At 45.5% G+C, this 17,288-nt stretch overlaps 1 protein-coding gene across 1 annotated transcript in view; it reads left to right on the top strand.

The window, feature by feature from the left end:
* Positions 1-17,288, top strand: part of si:ch211-212o1.2 (transmembrane protein 189) — a 49,446-nt gene that overhangs the window by 19,892 nt on the left and 12,266 nt on the right. Inside the window, exons 2-3 of the mRNA XM_003458069.5 lie at positions 7,918-8,037; positions 8,181-8,272. Coding sequence (XP_003458117.1) covers positions 7,918-8,037; positions 8,181-8,272 — 212 coding nt within the window. The remainder of the gene's footprint in view (positions 1-7,917; positions 8,038-8,180; positions 8,273-17,288) is intronic.

Genomic DNA, 17,288 nt, shown 5'->3' with positions numbered 1-17,288 from the left:
GTGCGTGCACGTGTTTTAGCCAATCAGAAGGGAGAAGCTACAGTGCCAGCATCAGCATCATTCATTTAAGATGTTGCAGTATTACCATGAATTCTCTGTTTAGATCTGAAGCACTGAGCTTCATTTCGTCAGTAGATGTGAATAGTAAGAATTTATCAATATTTGTGCAAATATATCAGAACGATAGTATCATCAGGAATATTCCTCCTGATTTAGATCCTACTACGTTTACATTTTATTCGTACATTTTGAGACGTATGTGTGAGATCTGACTTCTGGCTTGCAGACAAAGCTAGCGCACACTACTCATTCACATAAATGATGTGAGTACAAATTCAGATGCACACACACACACACACACACACACACTCTGCACAAACACACACAGTGCATCTGTGGCTTTAGGCAAGCCTTCTAGGCAGGATTTTGCTATTGACCTTGACCAACGCGCGAGAGGAGCTGGGAATGCTGTGCGTTTTCAGAGAAGAGCTATGTGTGTGTGTGTGTCTGCGTGTGTGTGTGTGCGTAATTATTCTTATGAGGGCTACAGATGAATATGGTGGTAGAGGAAAACCCAGGAGATGAGGGGATGGCACACACACAGACACACACACGTACGCACACACACACACGTACGCACTCACAGACACACATACACACGTATGGACACACAGACACACACACTTGATGGGATCTGTCCATCCTTTTTTTCTGTCTCCATGAGGGAGCGAGGCTGGAGCAGGGCCTACTTACACTGACTCTCATGTGGGTTAAATATGTGTGTGTTATTGTGCCTCATATATGCATCTGTTTGTCTGTGTGTGTGTGTGTGTGTGTGTGTGTATGTGTGTGTGTGTGTGTGTGCACGCAGCATTGTGTCGGTATGCCATTACTGAATCTCATTTGCTACATTCCTCTTTGTTGCTGTTGAATCTACAGGGTAATAGATTTATTAAGTTTGTCTGGCAATATTGTGTGTGTGTGTGTGTGTGTGTGTGTGTGTGTGAGAGAGAGACATAGATATTGTGTTTGTGTGTTTCTTCATCTGTGGATGTGTACTTTGCATTGATGTTGGTTTTGTGTGTATGTGTGTACCACAGAGTGTGTGTGGGTGAATGTGTGCGTTTGCTTGGTCCCTGTGTTGTGCGCTGTTACTGTGTGTGCACGCGTGTGTGTGTCCCAGGTTCTGCCGTCCGCTGAGATCAGATGAAAGGAAGGAGGCTGTGACGGATCCACTCCGTCTGAACGAGGGAATTCGACCTCCCCTTCTCTCTCTCTCTCTCTCTCTCTCTCCCCTTCTTTGTGACTCTACCTCGCTCACCCAGCCATGTTTCCATGTTACTGTCACTCTCCCTCAGTCTCTCTCTCTCTGTCTCCCCCCTTCATTCTCTTTCTCTTTGAGCATGTGACCCACTTTTACCACCCACATCTCTCTCCCCCTCTCCCCAAGTCCCATTAGGAGACGGTCTTCTGAGAACCAACCAGGGGAGGGAGAGAGAGAGAGAGAGAGAAAAGAGCAGCAGAGCTGTGTGTGTGTGTGTCGCTCGCCCGCACAGTATGTCATCACCCCCTGTGATTGGGTGCCTAATGTGTTGGCAGCCTCCACATCAGAGCGAATAAGTGTTTGTAAATGGGCTCTGTCTCAGAGCGAGGCGGCGGGCGAAGGCGTGGTCGAGGTACGGTGGCAGCTCCGACTCGGTCTCTGAGCCGCTGTCAGACTAACGTGGGGAAAGTGCGAGTTCCTTTTTGTCAGAGGCCCTGTAGGTGGTTATTCAGCGCGAGTGCGGCTGCCTCGCTCGTTGTTTGTGTTTTTTGTGTTCCTGCCTTTGGTTGGGTCCCTCGCTGTGCGTGCTTACTTGATTGGTCATAACTGTATCAGAAAGAGCTTTTTTTCTTCTCACTTTAACATGGGAATGTGTCACTGGCAGTGGAAACATAATGACATGTTATAAATGAATACAAATGCACAGCACAGGGTCCTGGCCTCTGGCTGTTTCACACACCGACAGTGTGTATTCAGTAAACTTCTCTAAACGTGAGATCCATGTTTTGAATCTGAATATTTTCTGTTGTCACGTCTTTCAACGAGAATGTTCCAACTCGAGTGGTCAGCCACATTAGATTCGTTTTTAAACGAAGCCTAATTAACATTTCCAGCCTGTAGCAAAAACACACACAAGCAGCATAATGTTTGAGATGTTCATTAAATATACCTGAGTCGGTTAATGAACACCTGTAGCCCTCTCCGTGCGCTGCCCCGCTGGTTTCTGTGCACTTGTACAGGGATGTAATTAAGCTCCCTTTTTATACACACTTAAGAAACAATGGCTGACTTAAAGCAGAGTCCTGCCTGTCTGCTTGCCATTGTACTTTTCTATTAAAGCACAGTGACGAGAGAGGAAGAGCTTTTTTTAATAAACGGTAGAAGCAGCGTCCTTCCTCTTCAGTGCAGTGTCACACATCTTCTTTCACAGCAACAATCACAGCTCTGCTTTCCAACCTCGGGTTTATCATTCAGGCCTGTAGATGAGTTTAAAAGTTACACATTTGTAATTTCTGCACTAATGTGCATCTTTTCTGTATTTTAAGTGTATGCACACAGTTAAAAACAAGAATTCCTAAACCTTTGATAAAGTGTACTGCCACACCAACATTGTCCTACATTTATCTCGCTCTCGCTTCCCTGTCCTCCATCATTTGCCTGTGCAGGTCATGAGGGGATAGGGTCTCATTTGGTTTTCTGATAATGGATATGATCTGATAACTCCCATCGAGCCAAAAGCCAGCAAAATTGTCAGTCTTCTGTGGCCTAATTACCCGCTGCGATGGCCAGCAGCTTTCTAAGACAGCGAGACTCTTCTTAGGAACCACCGTACACCCTGTGTGACCATTGGACGAATGCATAAAAGCAAATTAGTGGCTCGGTGTCAAACAAGGCCCTGATTGGCTCTCTTTTATGCCTGTGCACATAAACTATCTGGGCTCCTGTTTGTCATCGGCCTGATCACAAGGAAACACGGCAACCTCACATCCAAACATCGTATTTGAAGTTTTCACACATAGAAAAAAGAAAAACATGAACATGTGGAACACCTGGATCTGTTCTTGCTCCAGTTTGTTGTGGGAGAGGGAGGAGCTTAGCCAGCTTAGCGTGCCGAACACTTGACCCTGCTATTCTTCTTGTTCTTTCTTAAAGATTGTAGGAGTCTTTTTCACGTTGCCTCGTACTGTAGCTGTTACTGTATAAACGGGTATAAATGAGTCACGTTCCACACCCTTTACATACTCACTGTGTATTTACCTGACAAACAGCTCAGGTAAAGGCATCTTTCCTATGTGTTAGGACATTAGTATTCACAATGCGTTGCCTTCCTGCCTGCTGCCCGCCACTCATTCCCCAGACAACGAATCAGCCGGCGTTGATTAATTTCAGCCTATTACCACCCCTCGTTCCCCTCCCCCAGCTCCGCCCAGGTTAAATCCCCGTGCACACCCACGTGCACGCTCGCAGGCAGGGGGTGCTGCTGGGTGAGCGATGGCAGAGAGGTTGCCAGGGAGCCAGTTGTTGTCACAATGATATTAATGAGTGTGCCGCTCTGGCTCTGTGTGTGTGTGTGTGTGTGTGTGTTTACATGCCTTTAATTTGGGTGTTGTTGTGCCCAGTAAAGGCAGGTCAAGTATGTGTGTTCTTATCGAGAGAGAGGTTTGTGTTTGCTGAGGGTGTGTGAGTGCTCAAACACGCTAACATATGTCCATACATGCTCGTAAAGCCTGTTTGTGTGTGTGTGTGTGTCTGTAGCTGTGTGCGATATCCAGCAATGCCATGGCCTGAGGGACGAGGGCTTATATGTGTGTGTGTGTGTGTGTGCGCACTCTGCGGAGGCCTGTCCTAGTTTCCTTCCCCTCACCAGGGAGCTGGAGGATCCAAGGACTGACGCACATCACCTGACAGCCGCCCCACTGCTCCACGGCCCTGCACTGTGGGTGTGTGTGTGTGTGAAGGAGATCGAGTGTCTGAATGTGTGTATGTGTCAGATGATTGTGTGTGTGTGTGTGTGTGTGTGTGTGTGTGATAGAAAGAGATGTGAAAATGTATTAGGAAATCCATCAGTTTGAGCATCATTGTACGTCTGTTAGTGTGTGTCTGTGTCTGTGTGCATGCAGACAGTGAGAGAGATGGAGAGAGTGAATTTTGGTGTAGCGATCCCTTGAGGTGTGTGTGTGTGTGTGTGTGTGTGTGTGTGTGTGTGTGTGCCTTTGGGGCAGAGTTTAGAAAATGGTGTCAGATGAAGCTTGGAGACAACAGAGCTAAATGTGGTCCACTTAACCTTCGTATGGACTGTGTGTATATGATGTAAACACACTGGACCCGTGTCACATGTTCGCAGTATTGTAGTCTGCTTTGTACCATAAATGTGAGTCCACGGGCCTGGTGCTCACACGTGATGCCTCTTAGCAGAGGTGCTTTTCTCAAGAAGAATTTGCAGCATTTCCACAGACACAGACGAACATTTGGAGATTTGCAAAGTTGGAGCTTAAAAACATTTTCTACTCTCTTCGTCACTTATTCTCTTCTTATATTTCAGTGGTTTCAATGGTTCTGTGAAAGTTCATATTATGTTTAATACTGGGTATTAAACCTCCTGCAGATGAACCGACTCCACTCCTCCGTCTCAGACTGCATCTGCTGGTTGATCTTTATTTTGCTTTAATGACCTGCTGCAACCTGGAGGTCTCAGATATCTCGCCAAAAAATCGTGTTGCATAACATAAATGTGAAGAAATCAGGCCTTTACCTATTGTCCTGTTATCGTCCTGTTATCCTGTGAATGAATTTCATGTATCTGCACCTGTTCTTGTGATCATCATCATCATCATCATCATTTATTTATATAGCACTTTAAAAACACACCTGGTAGACCAAAGTGCTGTACAATACTAATATGCACATAGTAATAAAAATAAAAAATAAAATAAAATAAAATAAAAATAAAAACAAAATCAGTTACCCAGTTGGCCTGTTCTGTGATGAGCAGAACAGGCTCACCTGGTACACCTTAGATTTTTAGCACCACCCTGGGTCAGGCCACCTTTAGAAATGCTCTGATGACTCTGCAGTGATTGGATGTGTTAGTGATGGGCAGGGCACTAGTGTGTGAATGCTGTCTGAGAGGAATCATCTGAGTGTGAGTAAGACCAAAAAGATGGCAATCAACTCCAGAAGGAAGAGGATGGCGACACGACCTGTGTCTGTCCTCAGACAGGAAGGTGATGTCGTGTCTGGGCCCAGCGCTTGGATGTGCCCATCGAGAACTGAGAGACCAAAAGGGAACAAACAAGCTCTGATTTTTGAGGAAGCTGAGATCCTTTAGTGAGTTCTGCAAAATGTTGACAGGTTTTCTGTCACTGAGTTGTGGAAACTACGATGTACTCTGCTGTGATGTGCTGGGGAAGCAGTGTTGGAGCTGGTGACACCAGCCGATACTTGGCATGAGCCATCATGGTTATGAAGAATTAATTAATTATATGTTCATATTATCCACTACTAAAAAAATAATAATAAAGGAACACTTTGAAAACACATCAGATATCAGAGGGTCAAGGTCCTGCTGATCTCTGTGCTGATATGGACGGTGTTAGAAACGGGAGCACGCCGCGTCACTTACAGGAAAACGATCAACCTTCTGCACAAAGGAACCCCCAAATCATCGTAAAGTAACGCAGCATGATGTTGCACCTCAACATGTTCCTCAGTAGTTCGTATGTCCCCGTGTGCTTCTGTGTGTGCCGATGTTGGGCCATGCTCCTAATGAGACCATGGATCTGACACCGAAGCATCATTCCCAGAGCGGATCTACTGAAATTGGGTCAGGCGAACGCGGGGGCCAGTCGGCATTATCAGGAACTGACCTCATAGTCTCGCCACATGAGGCCGGCGTTGTTGTGCCCTCGGAGGAACCAGCAGCCACTGCACCAACGTGATGTTTGACAGTAGTTTAGAGATTTCATCCTGATACTTAACAGTAATCAGGATGCTGTTGTTCCTCAGTGAGTATGCTCAGTGCCTCCCCTGCACCGTCACTGACCACATGCTGAACATTGTTACGGGCATCCTCCACGCCTTATCAAGACCCATGTTTGCCACATGTGCTGGTGGCGGACCTGCCTGTTCTGGTATTACAGCAGTCAGGCTCCATGGTGCTGCACAGTGAACACAGAGCTCACTAGAGGATTTCGGGCTCATAAAGTCTTCTTTCTGATTGGTTGGTCAGAGACATTCACACCTGCTAGAAGTCCTTCTGTCAGGCTCTGGCAGCTCCTCCTGCTGTTCCTCCTTGGACAGAGGCGCGGATGCCCGCTCTACTGATGGGTAAAGGATGTTCTACAGCCCTGTCCAGATCTTCTACAGTAATTGCCTTTCTCCTGGAATTTCCTCCATGCTCTTGAGACTGTGCTGGGAGATACAGCAAACCTTCTGCCAGTGGCATGTATGACTGAGCCATCTTGGAGCAGTTGGACAACATTTGCAGCCTTTGGACGGTCCAGGTATCATGATACCAGCAGTGACCCTGACCCCTGTAAGAACAGTCAGAGAAGATGACGAGGGGTAAAAGTGACGTCACTATAAAACCTCTTTGGAGGTTCCCCACCAACATCCTAGAAGTTTAACTGATTTGATGCTGAACTCTGGTTAAAATGTATTCCTTTGATTTTTGTTTTTCAGCAGTACATTAAATATAATCTGTACAGACTTCCTGTTAAAGATGATTGTTTGAATCAAGCCGAGGGGAGTATGTGATTATCAGTGCACCGAACGACTCGTTCACAGCTGAAACAAAGTGACAGAAACGTTTTTCAAAACAATTTTCAACAACCAGCAAAGTCAAAGTCATTTAGAAGTTGAACTTCTACCATCTGCTTCTTTACAACTTTGATGGTGTCTATTTTTAGAAGGTGAAGGGTCACATTTGACGATTCGTGAAATATCCATAATCACATATTCTAAATCTCGGGTGACCGCTCAGTCCATATGAGAGGCTGATAGCATATTCATACTCAGGTCTACAGGCCTGTGTGCTTTATTAGAAAAAACTGTCATGAATATCTTATAGGCTCCTAATGCTGTGTGATACGTTAGGATCTGAACACATTAAAGTTTTAAAGGCACATTAGATTGGCAATGACAGAAGGATTAGGAGAACGGCGTGGGGGGCGGGGCTGTAAAAGAAGAAGAAAGTGAGTTAAAAACAGAACAGTGGTGGTTTATATTTGTGGGTTTATTTAGTGAATGATGTCACGTTTCCTGCTTGAGCTGGCAGGTCAAACGAGCAAGGACCACGAAGAAGGAAGCAAGGTGGCATTCAGAAGTTTGTGGGAGACGCTTCTCGCTCACATTACGTGCTCAATGCTGCGTGCTCAATGCTGCGTGCTCAATGCTGCGTGCTCAATGCTGCGTGTGCCTTTGCAATAATATATTATCTCTGATCTTTAGTGCTGTGTGGCTGGAGGCTTTCTCCCTTCTAATATTGCTGAATTGCAATAGAGTACTTTTAGTTAGTCCCTGTTCTTCCTCTTTAGTTGATACTGCTGACCTATGAGTTTGTCCCCGCAGAGGTCTACCTCCCACCTGAAACGGCCTTTGTGTGTGTGCTGCTCGGTGCTGCGTCCGTGTCAGTGTTTCACATATGAGAGGTCGTGACCCCGCAACCTGGAGTACACTTGTCTTCATCTGATTACATATTAACAGCCTGGACGCACAGGCGCGGTCATTGTGGGCGACGGGTCCTTTGACCCTCGGTAAAAAGCGACGTGTTCTCCCAGCGGACCCCCCCCCCACTTGATTAATACAGACACCCACTGTCTGTCTGTATTTCCCTGTCAGCCCAGCAGTGTCAGGTGTTTCTGTGTCGTCCCCAGGTAAACGGCTCCAGGAGTGGGTGTGTGTGATTCTGTGCCTCTTTCTTTTCATCATCAACTTCTCCTTCCTCCTCCTGCACTTCTCCACTGTTCACATCTACAAGATCGTCCTCGGCATCGGTAAGCTGACACTCACACGCAGTCACTAAACTGTGATGGCTTTGATTTTGTATGTAAATGCTAATAATCATTTTTCATGAGTTCATGTACGAATCTAATCAAGTTTTTGTAATTCTCTGTCCACGCCTGCATTTATGTAACAGTGCTCGGAATAGTGACGGCAGATTTTGCATCGGGGATTGTGCACTGGGGAGCAGATACCTGGGGATCGGTGGACATCCCTGTTATTGGGAAGGTACGCACGCGCACACACAGAACACACACACACACACACACACAGGCAGGCGGGCTGTATCAAACGACTTCTAATAATTCCACATCAAATCAATCCAAAGTTCATTTTCCTGCCAACCAAACTCTAAATCAGGTGTGCAGCAGTCTCACTAGTGTCGGTTCTGCTTTGCCTCAGTCAGGCAGGCGGGTCGCTGACCAGCTGGTAACCACTGGTCACCAGGAAAAAGTGTGTAATCACTGACTAGTTGTTGCTGGCAGTCGCTGTGAAATCAATTGGTAAAGCTGCAGGCTTACAGACTGGTCAGAGAGACTGGTTGCACTGGAAAGCTCCTGGTCATTGATTTGGTTTGTCTGCAGACATTTACAACCAACTCCCCAAACATCTGAGACCCTCTTAAACCCCTCGTAGTTGAACACAAGAGTCTGCTTGCAGCCAAAGCAATCACTGCAACGGTTTTGATACAGCAGCTGCTTTGTCACCAACTTTGGCTTCTTAAGTTTCCTCAGTCAAGGTAAGTTTAGCAAATGGAACCCGGCCATTAATCACATGGTTCTTTCGATTGCTTCTGAGTGTTTATGCAAACATTTTCCCTCATTCTTTTTTCCCTCAACATAGAAGAACAAAGTCAAACTGTTCATCTTACAGCCAACTGTTTACTTTTTTCCAAGCTTGATTGTTAAAGCTCGCCCTCTCTTATTTCGAGCTCCACACTTTAAACAGAGATGGAAGATTAATGTCTGCTATTCAAAAGAAATACAAGTCATATTTCCCAAACTCCAAAATATTCTAGTAGCAGCAGCAGTAGTAGTAGTAGTACTAGTAGTGACATATATTTTTGTATCTTTAGTGACCTTTCAGAACACAAAGGTCAAATGGCCCAGTGTCATGTTATTTGGGCCTACTGTCAAAAGTACCTGTATCAGTACCCACCTGTGCACACTTTTGGAAACAAATTTTGACATTTTTAATATTTATTTTTTCATTAATCGAGAAGTACCACACCATCTGTTACAGTGCTTATTAGTGGAGAGTCCAGCTAGCTCTGTCCTTCGCCTGTTTCCCCACTGGCTGACTCACTGCTGTGAGTCCACAGTGTGGTTCAGTTGTTTCTCATCGTGCTTCTTGTACAGTCGTGGTAACTGCGGCTGGTAACTGCAGCGGGGTAACTGCAGCTGGTAACTGAAGCAGGGTAACTGAAGCTGGTAACTGCAGCGGGGTAACTGCGGCTGGTAACTGCAGCGGGGTAACTGCAGCTGGTAACTGAAGCTGGTAACTGCAGCGGGGTAACTGCGGCTGGTAACTGCGGCTGGTAACTGCAGCTGGTAACTGCAGCTGGTAACTGCAGCGGGGTAACTGCAGCGGGGTAACTGCGGCTGGTAACTGCAGCGGGGTAACTGCAGCTGGTAACTGCAGCGGGGTAACTGCGGCTGGTAACTGCAGCGGGGTAACTGCGGCTGGTAACTGCAGCGGGGTAACTGCGGCTGGTAACTGCAGCGGGGTAACTGCAGCTGGTAACTGAAGCAGGGTAACTGAAGCTGGTAACTGCAGCTGGTAACTGCTGCTGGTAACTGCGGCGGGGTAACTGCGGCTGGTAACTGCGGCGGGGTAACTGCGGCTGGTAACTGCGGCGGGGTAACTGCGGCTGGGTAACTGCGGCTGGTAACTGCAGCGGGGTAACTGCGGCTGGTAACTGCAGCGGGGTAACTGCGGCTGGTAACTGCTGCTGGTAACTGCGGCGGGGTAACTGCGGCTGGTAACTGCGGCGGGGTAACTGCGGCTGGTAACTGCGGCGGGTAACTGCGGCGGGGTAACTGCGGCGGGGTAACTGCGGCTGGTAACTGCGGCGGGGTAACTGCGGCTGGTAACTGCGGCGGGGTAACTGCGGCTGGTAACTGCGGCGGGGTAACTGCGGCTGGTAACTGCGGCTGGTAACTGCGGCGGGGTAACTGCGGCTGGTAACTGCGGCGGGGTAACTGCGGCTGGTAACTGCGGCTGGTAACTGCAGCGGGGTAACTGCGGCTGGTAACTGCGGCGGGTAACTGCGGCTGGTAACTGCGGCGGGGTAACTGTGGCTGGTAACTGCGGCGGGGTAACTGTGGCTGGTAACTGCAGCGGGGTAACTGCGGCTGGTAACTGCGGCGGGGTAACTGCGGCTGGTAACTGCGGCTGGTAACTGCGGCTGGTAACTGCGGCGGGGTAACTGCGGCTGGTAACTACGGCTGGTAACTGCGGCGGGGTAACTGCGGCTGGTAACTGCGGCGGGGTAACTGCGGCGGGATAACTGCGGCTGGTAACTGCGGCTGGTAACTGCAGCGGGGTAACTGCGGCTGGTAACTGCAGCGGGGTAACTGCGGCTGGTAACTGCAGCGGGTAACTGCGGCTGGTAACTGCGGCGGGGTAACTGTGGCTGGTAACTGCGGCGGGATAACTGCAGTGCTTTTCCTGCACTTTAAATGCACTCTGAGCTGGAAGGCCAGTGCAGCGGGGTACCTGCAGCTGATACCTGCAGCAGGTGGAGAATGGGTTCATGTCCTGCTGACTGAACAGCAGTTGGAGAGTCTGTGGGATGAGAGCGGCACTGACGAGGCAGCTGACGTCATTTTCATTTATTTTATTTGTTTGTCAGAAAGTGCCTGGTATTTGAAATGAGTGCAGAAGAGCACCTTTATAAATGATAGTTGTCAGAGTGATACTTTAGAATTGTCATTTGTACTTAGAAACATATAATCATTTATGCTTAGAGGTATATAATCGTTTGTAGATTGATAGAATGTCTGATCCTTAGTAATCTGCAAAGACTCTCTGTACCATAAAGAGGGGGGTGCGTTCACTCCTTTTCCAGAGTGGTCTGGCATACCACACACATCTTAAGGTCATGAGAGAGGTACCTTCTCTTTCTGATATATAGTATGGGAGGACACCTACTCTCTATCTGTTTGGCTATAAGAGCCTTTTGTTTAGGTGATCTGCTGGACTCCTTGGCGCCAGCAGGTCCGGTGGGAGGCTTCACAGGGTCACCCTTTGACACACATACACACACCCACATTCACACACACACACACACACATACCTACACGTACACACAGACTGGTACTATTTGTTCACATATATGCCTGTTTGAGATGTCACATGTTAATGAGACTATGCATATTCATGTAACCACAATAAAGAGCAGTGCTACAGAGGGGCTGACCGAGAGTGACTGGGGTTCAAGCGGCAGGAACAGCGCTTGGTCTGGTCATCTCCCTCGTCCACGAGATCACACAAAGAGCTCTGGTGCCTTGCGTCTTGCTTTTGCTAGTTGGAGTGGATTTTCTCGGTTGTTCCAGCAATAGGTTTGTGCCTAGACAAACCTATCAAAGGTATTTTAAAAAGCCTTTTTTAAAAACACGTCCATCCTCAGATCCATTATTTTTGCATCGTTCTTGCTTTGGTACAGTTTTCCTGAATAATCCCAGTGAGCCGGATGGGACAGGTTTCTTTGGTTGTTGGTTTTTACAGTTGGAGGCTTTGTTAAAAGTTGGTGTCCTCGCTTTCCTGAGACTGTATCGCCGTAGTAGCAGTCGCACCTCATCCCCACAGCTTTACACTTCCATAGTGACCTGAAGCTTAATGTCACTGTAACACAAAGGGATTTCCCTGTAGACAGTAATGTCCAGTGCACACACACACACACACACACACACGGGGTCACATGTGAACAGTCTCACCTTGAATATTGACGACCTTTTAGCACACAGTGCCCATACAGTACGCACATATTTATGTGGCTGTGTTACAGTAATCCACACACACTCCTCTCAGCCAATTAGAGTAAAGGTTATCCTCATTTCATCCAATTAAAATCAGTATGATCCGGTGCAGCATGCAGATTGGTTCATGTGAACTTTGTTTTGATTAATGGCGTGTGAATTTAGTGAGTGGAAGTGTGGGAGCGTTTCATCTACTGTTCCTTGTATTTATGAATTATTCATATATAAATAATGTGTGAAAAATGGAAGCTGATGTGTGTCTTAAACCTGAAGCATCCCTGTAAGAACCATAGGTATTAATCACACTGTCCCACATGTTATCAGTGCATCATTAATAATAATATGATATTGTTCACAATTTGATTGCAGTTCACACCATTTGTTACTTTGACTGCAAAACTGCAAACACATGGAAACATTTGTTTTATTTACAAATACTTATTATCACAGTTAAATATGACCGCAAACACCAGAATCACACTAATACCTATAATGCCATTTGTAGTACTTTTGTAGTACAAGACAGTATTTGTTGTACTTCACTGATATTATAACGACTTAAAGATTCTAATGTGATTTAAACAACATTATATAAACATGCATACAGCGTGATGCATGCATGTCATTCATTGTTTCCTCGTTCTCTTTCTGAGCTTTGTGTTAAACATGATGACACGTGCAGGCTGTCACACCTCATCACTACAGTGCTGCATTTGTAAACTGTTGTGCTGCAGCTCCTTATTTTTGCATTAAATCTGTGCAAACAGAGGATGGTTAGCCACCAGCTAGTGAGTGTAACAGCTTAGAGGCTGGACCTGTAGAGCACTGTCGTCTATCAGTGCAGTGCACACGAAGGAACGAATGATGTTCATTTTAAATTTATTTAAAATAATCCAGTGTCTGCTTATATTGTTTATAAATACAAGGGGATTATGTATTTAAACATAAATACAGATGTTTGGCTGCAGCCTAAAACCACGAACAGGTACAGATGTTGTTATGTAGTAACATGCAGTACATGCAGTACTCACTCAAATGTAACGTGTAAAATGAAATGATGTATAAATGACTGCACAAACACACCAGGAAAAAAACAAAACATGAATTGATTAATTTGCATTGTTGTTGCGTCTAAATCAAATATGTCTCTGCTCAGCAGACTGCTGGGTTTCAGGCTTTAGATTACTGCCAGTACTTCAGTGTAATCTGATTAGCTGCAGTACTGACAGTCTTGACTTTGATGTGATGATTTCTAATGGTTCATGTAATTTGGGCTGTACCTAATGTATGGCTCTATTTTTAGATGCTACCTTAATAATACTTATTTAATATGTGCACTGTACTATCAGATGATGCTGAACAGTAATTTCAGGATCCCTGTGTTACTTGTTGTGTTTGCAGAAGGTATTATTTGGTGTGATGTTTATTTCTAATGTGGCATTTATTGAGGTTTGGGGTAGTTATTGGGACCAAAGGCACAGCAGCAGTCACAGATTTGCATGGTGTGTTGGACACTGTAGGAGACCTCTAATAAAGACTTTAACTGGCAGAGAAGAATGGACCTTTACAGAGAACAGAGGGCTGACAATAGTCTGCTGGAAATAAAGCGTCCACCTCAGCTGTATTTGTGAGACTGAGAATAAAGCCGGCCCGTGCTCCCGGTTAGCGTTAGTTTGAATATCAAAGACGAGCGTGATTCAGAACACCTGAGGCTAATGGCGGCCGTATTAGAGTGTTAGAAGTTGGCGCCGTCTTTTATTTATGTCTTCTGTTATTTTATTCTGTTTTTGCTGATGTATGTCCAGTTTCCTGTCGCCTCTGCCTGTTATGACCTCTGTAAACACGTGTTGTCTGTACTGTATGTACCGCTGATCTCCAAACTGTTCATCGTGTCTCGTGTCAAATCTGCTCTCACTGCAGGTCATCGAATTCATTCTACACATCTCATGTCACACCTTATATTTCAGACTGTGGGTCGTGTTTTTGTGTCACTGCTGCTCTCCTGCTGATGTTGTGCTCAGGCTGCGAACCAAAACCCTCAAAGGGACTTTTTACTTAAATAATAAAGTTTAAATTAAAATGAAAGCAAATATTTAAAAAAGCAACCCACAGGTAAGTGGGAGTTAATGATACTCTGTAAATGTTTGCATGTTTGAAACAAGTGCTGATTATTTTAATAATGAAGTAGTAAGTAAGCAATCAGATGAGGAACAGAAATGAATTAAAAATTCAAAGGAGGAAAAAAAGTTTTAATTGATTAACTGTTTCTTCTTTGTCAAGGCAGCACGGTGGCACAGTGGTTAGCACTGTTGCCGCACAGCAAGAAGGTCCTGAGTTCAATTCCACCATCAGGCCGGGGTCTTTCTGTGTGGAGTTTGCATGTTCTCCCCGTGTTTGCGTGGGTTCCCTCCGGGTACTCCGGCTTCCTCCCACCGTCCAAAGACCCCTGCGACCCTGAGAAGGGGAAGCGGATGGATGGATGTTTCTTTGTATTTAAACACTTTAAGTCCAAAAATAAATGACTTATAATAATAAACACAGTCATGTCAAATAAAATAAGGGCCACATACAACCTAAACTAAAACAGACTCTGCCTTCTTAGTAAAGCAGTAAAGAGTTCTGACTGCGTCGTATCTCCTGCATGAGATCGTGAGATTACCTGGGTGTGTATTCATGTGTGTGTGTGTTTCTGTGTGTCTTTATATCAACTTTTTGTTGCAGAAAAGAAAACATTGTGTGGACTATCAGGTCATTAAGTCCAGGCTCAGAGTTTTACTGGTCTGTAGGGCAAAGTTATTTATATAATATACATATATTAATATTTTAATATTTTAAATCTATAAATTAATGTTACTGAAGACTTAAAATAAATGGAGTACACCCCCTTCAGACTCGCGCCTGCTTGCTTTCCCTCCAATAGAAAGTGGGGTAGCTGCCAACAGCCTGATTTAAACAGACTGAGTTATCATTCATCTGCACACACACGCTTTTATTTGGACTTGTGTAGCTTTAGATTTTTAGACCCAGTCTAAACATCTGTGGGTGGGAGCAGCTGAAGAAGACGTTTTTCTTTAAAACAGGTGGTTTGATTAAAGACTTTTTTCAAATCAAGGTTTTTATGGCAGTTACAGTAACAAGCACTGCTGTTGGATGCTACAGTTAGACTGTGTATCATTAGTGAAACATAGGGCTTCATGTGTTTAGCTAGAAAGTAACAACAGTCGTCACTTACGGAACGCGTCAAAGTCGCTGTCCTAATGGAAACGTAACCCGTGAGTACCCACTGTACTCTGGAGTACATGCATCATATCAGCATTTGGCTTAAAAGAAAAAGAAAATCTGGAGTACAAACTTGTGTATGAACTAACGGAAAACATGCACACATTCAGAGAGCGCATTATGATGCATGCTTCTGTCCACATCACAGTTGGAATATGTTGTTGTTCAGACAAAATAGGGCGGGAATTATTGCACAAAGTGCACTGCGAGGTTGTTGCTCTCCAGGAGAAATTGTGTAACACCAATTTGTTCTTTCTGTGCGTCTACAGAAAGCCTTTTCTCTACTCAGCAGTGCTAAAATTGCAACACTAGTTAAAGAAGTGCTCGACAATTTCCCTGTAGCGTTTCCAACATTTCCTTTAGGAGGCTTTTTGTCGTCATCGTGTCGTTGAGCCTTAATTGACTCAACAAGGATTTAGCAGTCCTCTAATGACACCACTTTGAGGACAAAGTCACGCTCATTAGTTCTCAATGATGCTCGATTCACACTGAAATTTGCCAGATGTGCTTACAGTTTTGGGATATATGTTTTAACATCCTTTCTCCCCATCTATTTCACTTGTGCAGTCATATTTTAAAAGCATTGCTACTTCTGTCCTTGTGTCGTTAACGAACAAATCTCTTTCAAGGCAACTCTCCAGTGAGGCTGATTGGAGCGTTCAAAGAGAGTTAATTGAATGATGTAAGTCGGTTCTTATTTAAAGGACAGAAGGAGGAAAAAAGAGTGCGATATATTAAAGGATGGTAAGGTTGGGCCCAAAAGAGAGAAACTGACAAAAAATACAGCAGATGAGGTTGGAAGGACAAAAAAAGAAGGGGGTGGAAGGGCGTGTCCGTCCAAGCAGTGGGACAGCGGCGGTTGCTGCGATGTGAGCTGGTGATTAACGGATGTCGTGCAAGGCAGGCCGTTAAACGGTGTGGGATTAGAGGACACGCAGCGACCGGTGGCCCGCCGTTAACTGGGAGCGCCCGTGCCGCCCCTCTCGGCACGACCTCTGCGGCTTAGCCGGCCTTTCATCTAGCTGAGGGCTGCGGTGAGAGGAGGGGACGATGGAAGGGGGGGGAGGGGGAAGCAGCGGTAGAGAAGGGAGCTGGGCACGTAATTGTGAGGATATCAACAGATAGTTTCAGCGTTTGCAGTGGCACCTACCGACGACGTCCGCTGATAGGCGTGTGTGATTGTTTCGAGCGGCTAACCCGACAGTAATGAGTTTTCACGCTGATGTTTCCACGGCTGCACACAAACACGCACTCGGATAAATGCGCACTGTGCACAAACGCATGCAAACCTTCCTCTTTTTGCTTTTTCCACACAGGGAAATAAATTACCTTTATCCTCTGTGTGCATGTGGGTGTGTTTCTTTTTGTCCTCTTTTGTGCTTCTGAGATTCAGATTCAGTCTTTCATTTGAGACCCCCATGCTCTCACAGACAGGTGTCTGCCTCTGCACAGTGCTGCTGGGGTTTGCCTGTGTGTGTGTGTGTGTGTGTGTGTGTGTGTGTGTGTGTTCTACAGCACACATTTTTGAATTGGTGGGGTGTCCATGGGTCATTTATGTGTATGAGTGTGTTTGCACAAGTTGACTGCTGTTCTGTGGTTTATTAGGATGCTGGATATGAGCTTTGGGGTTGCACAGGATGCTCGGCACCACAAATTGTGTGAGTGTGTGTGTGTGTGTGTGTATTTGATCTGCATTGGCGTAAAGAGGATAAACATTGTTTTGTGTTGTGGTTTAAAGTGAATTTAAATTCATTAGAGGAATCCAACAATGACTTTCAGCCTGTATGTGCATGTAACTGCAACACCTTTATTTAGCACAGACTAGATTGGCTGTTTACCCTGTTCCATTCATTTATGTCCTAATGTCATACTTGTGTTATTAATACACTGTTATCTCAACATCTGAGCCTCTGAAAATGGTTCATGAATAAAATTAAACCTTTGGATTAAAGATGAAAGTGTGCAGTCCAACCAAATCTTCATTT

Source organism: Oreochromis niloticus, linkage group LG7 (assembly GCF_001858045.2).
Source record: "Oreochromis niloticus isolate F11D_XX linkage group LG7, O_niloticus_UMD_NMBU, whole genome shotgun sequence".
NCBI classification, from domain to species: Eukaryota; Metazoa; Chordata; class Actinopteri; order Cichliformes; family Cichlidae; genus Oreochromis; species Oreochromis niloticus.
Note: the sequence above shows the minus strand (reverse complement) of the source record. Positions and strands in the feature narration are given on the sequence as shown.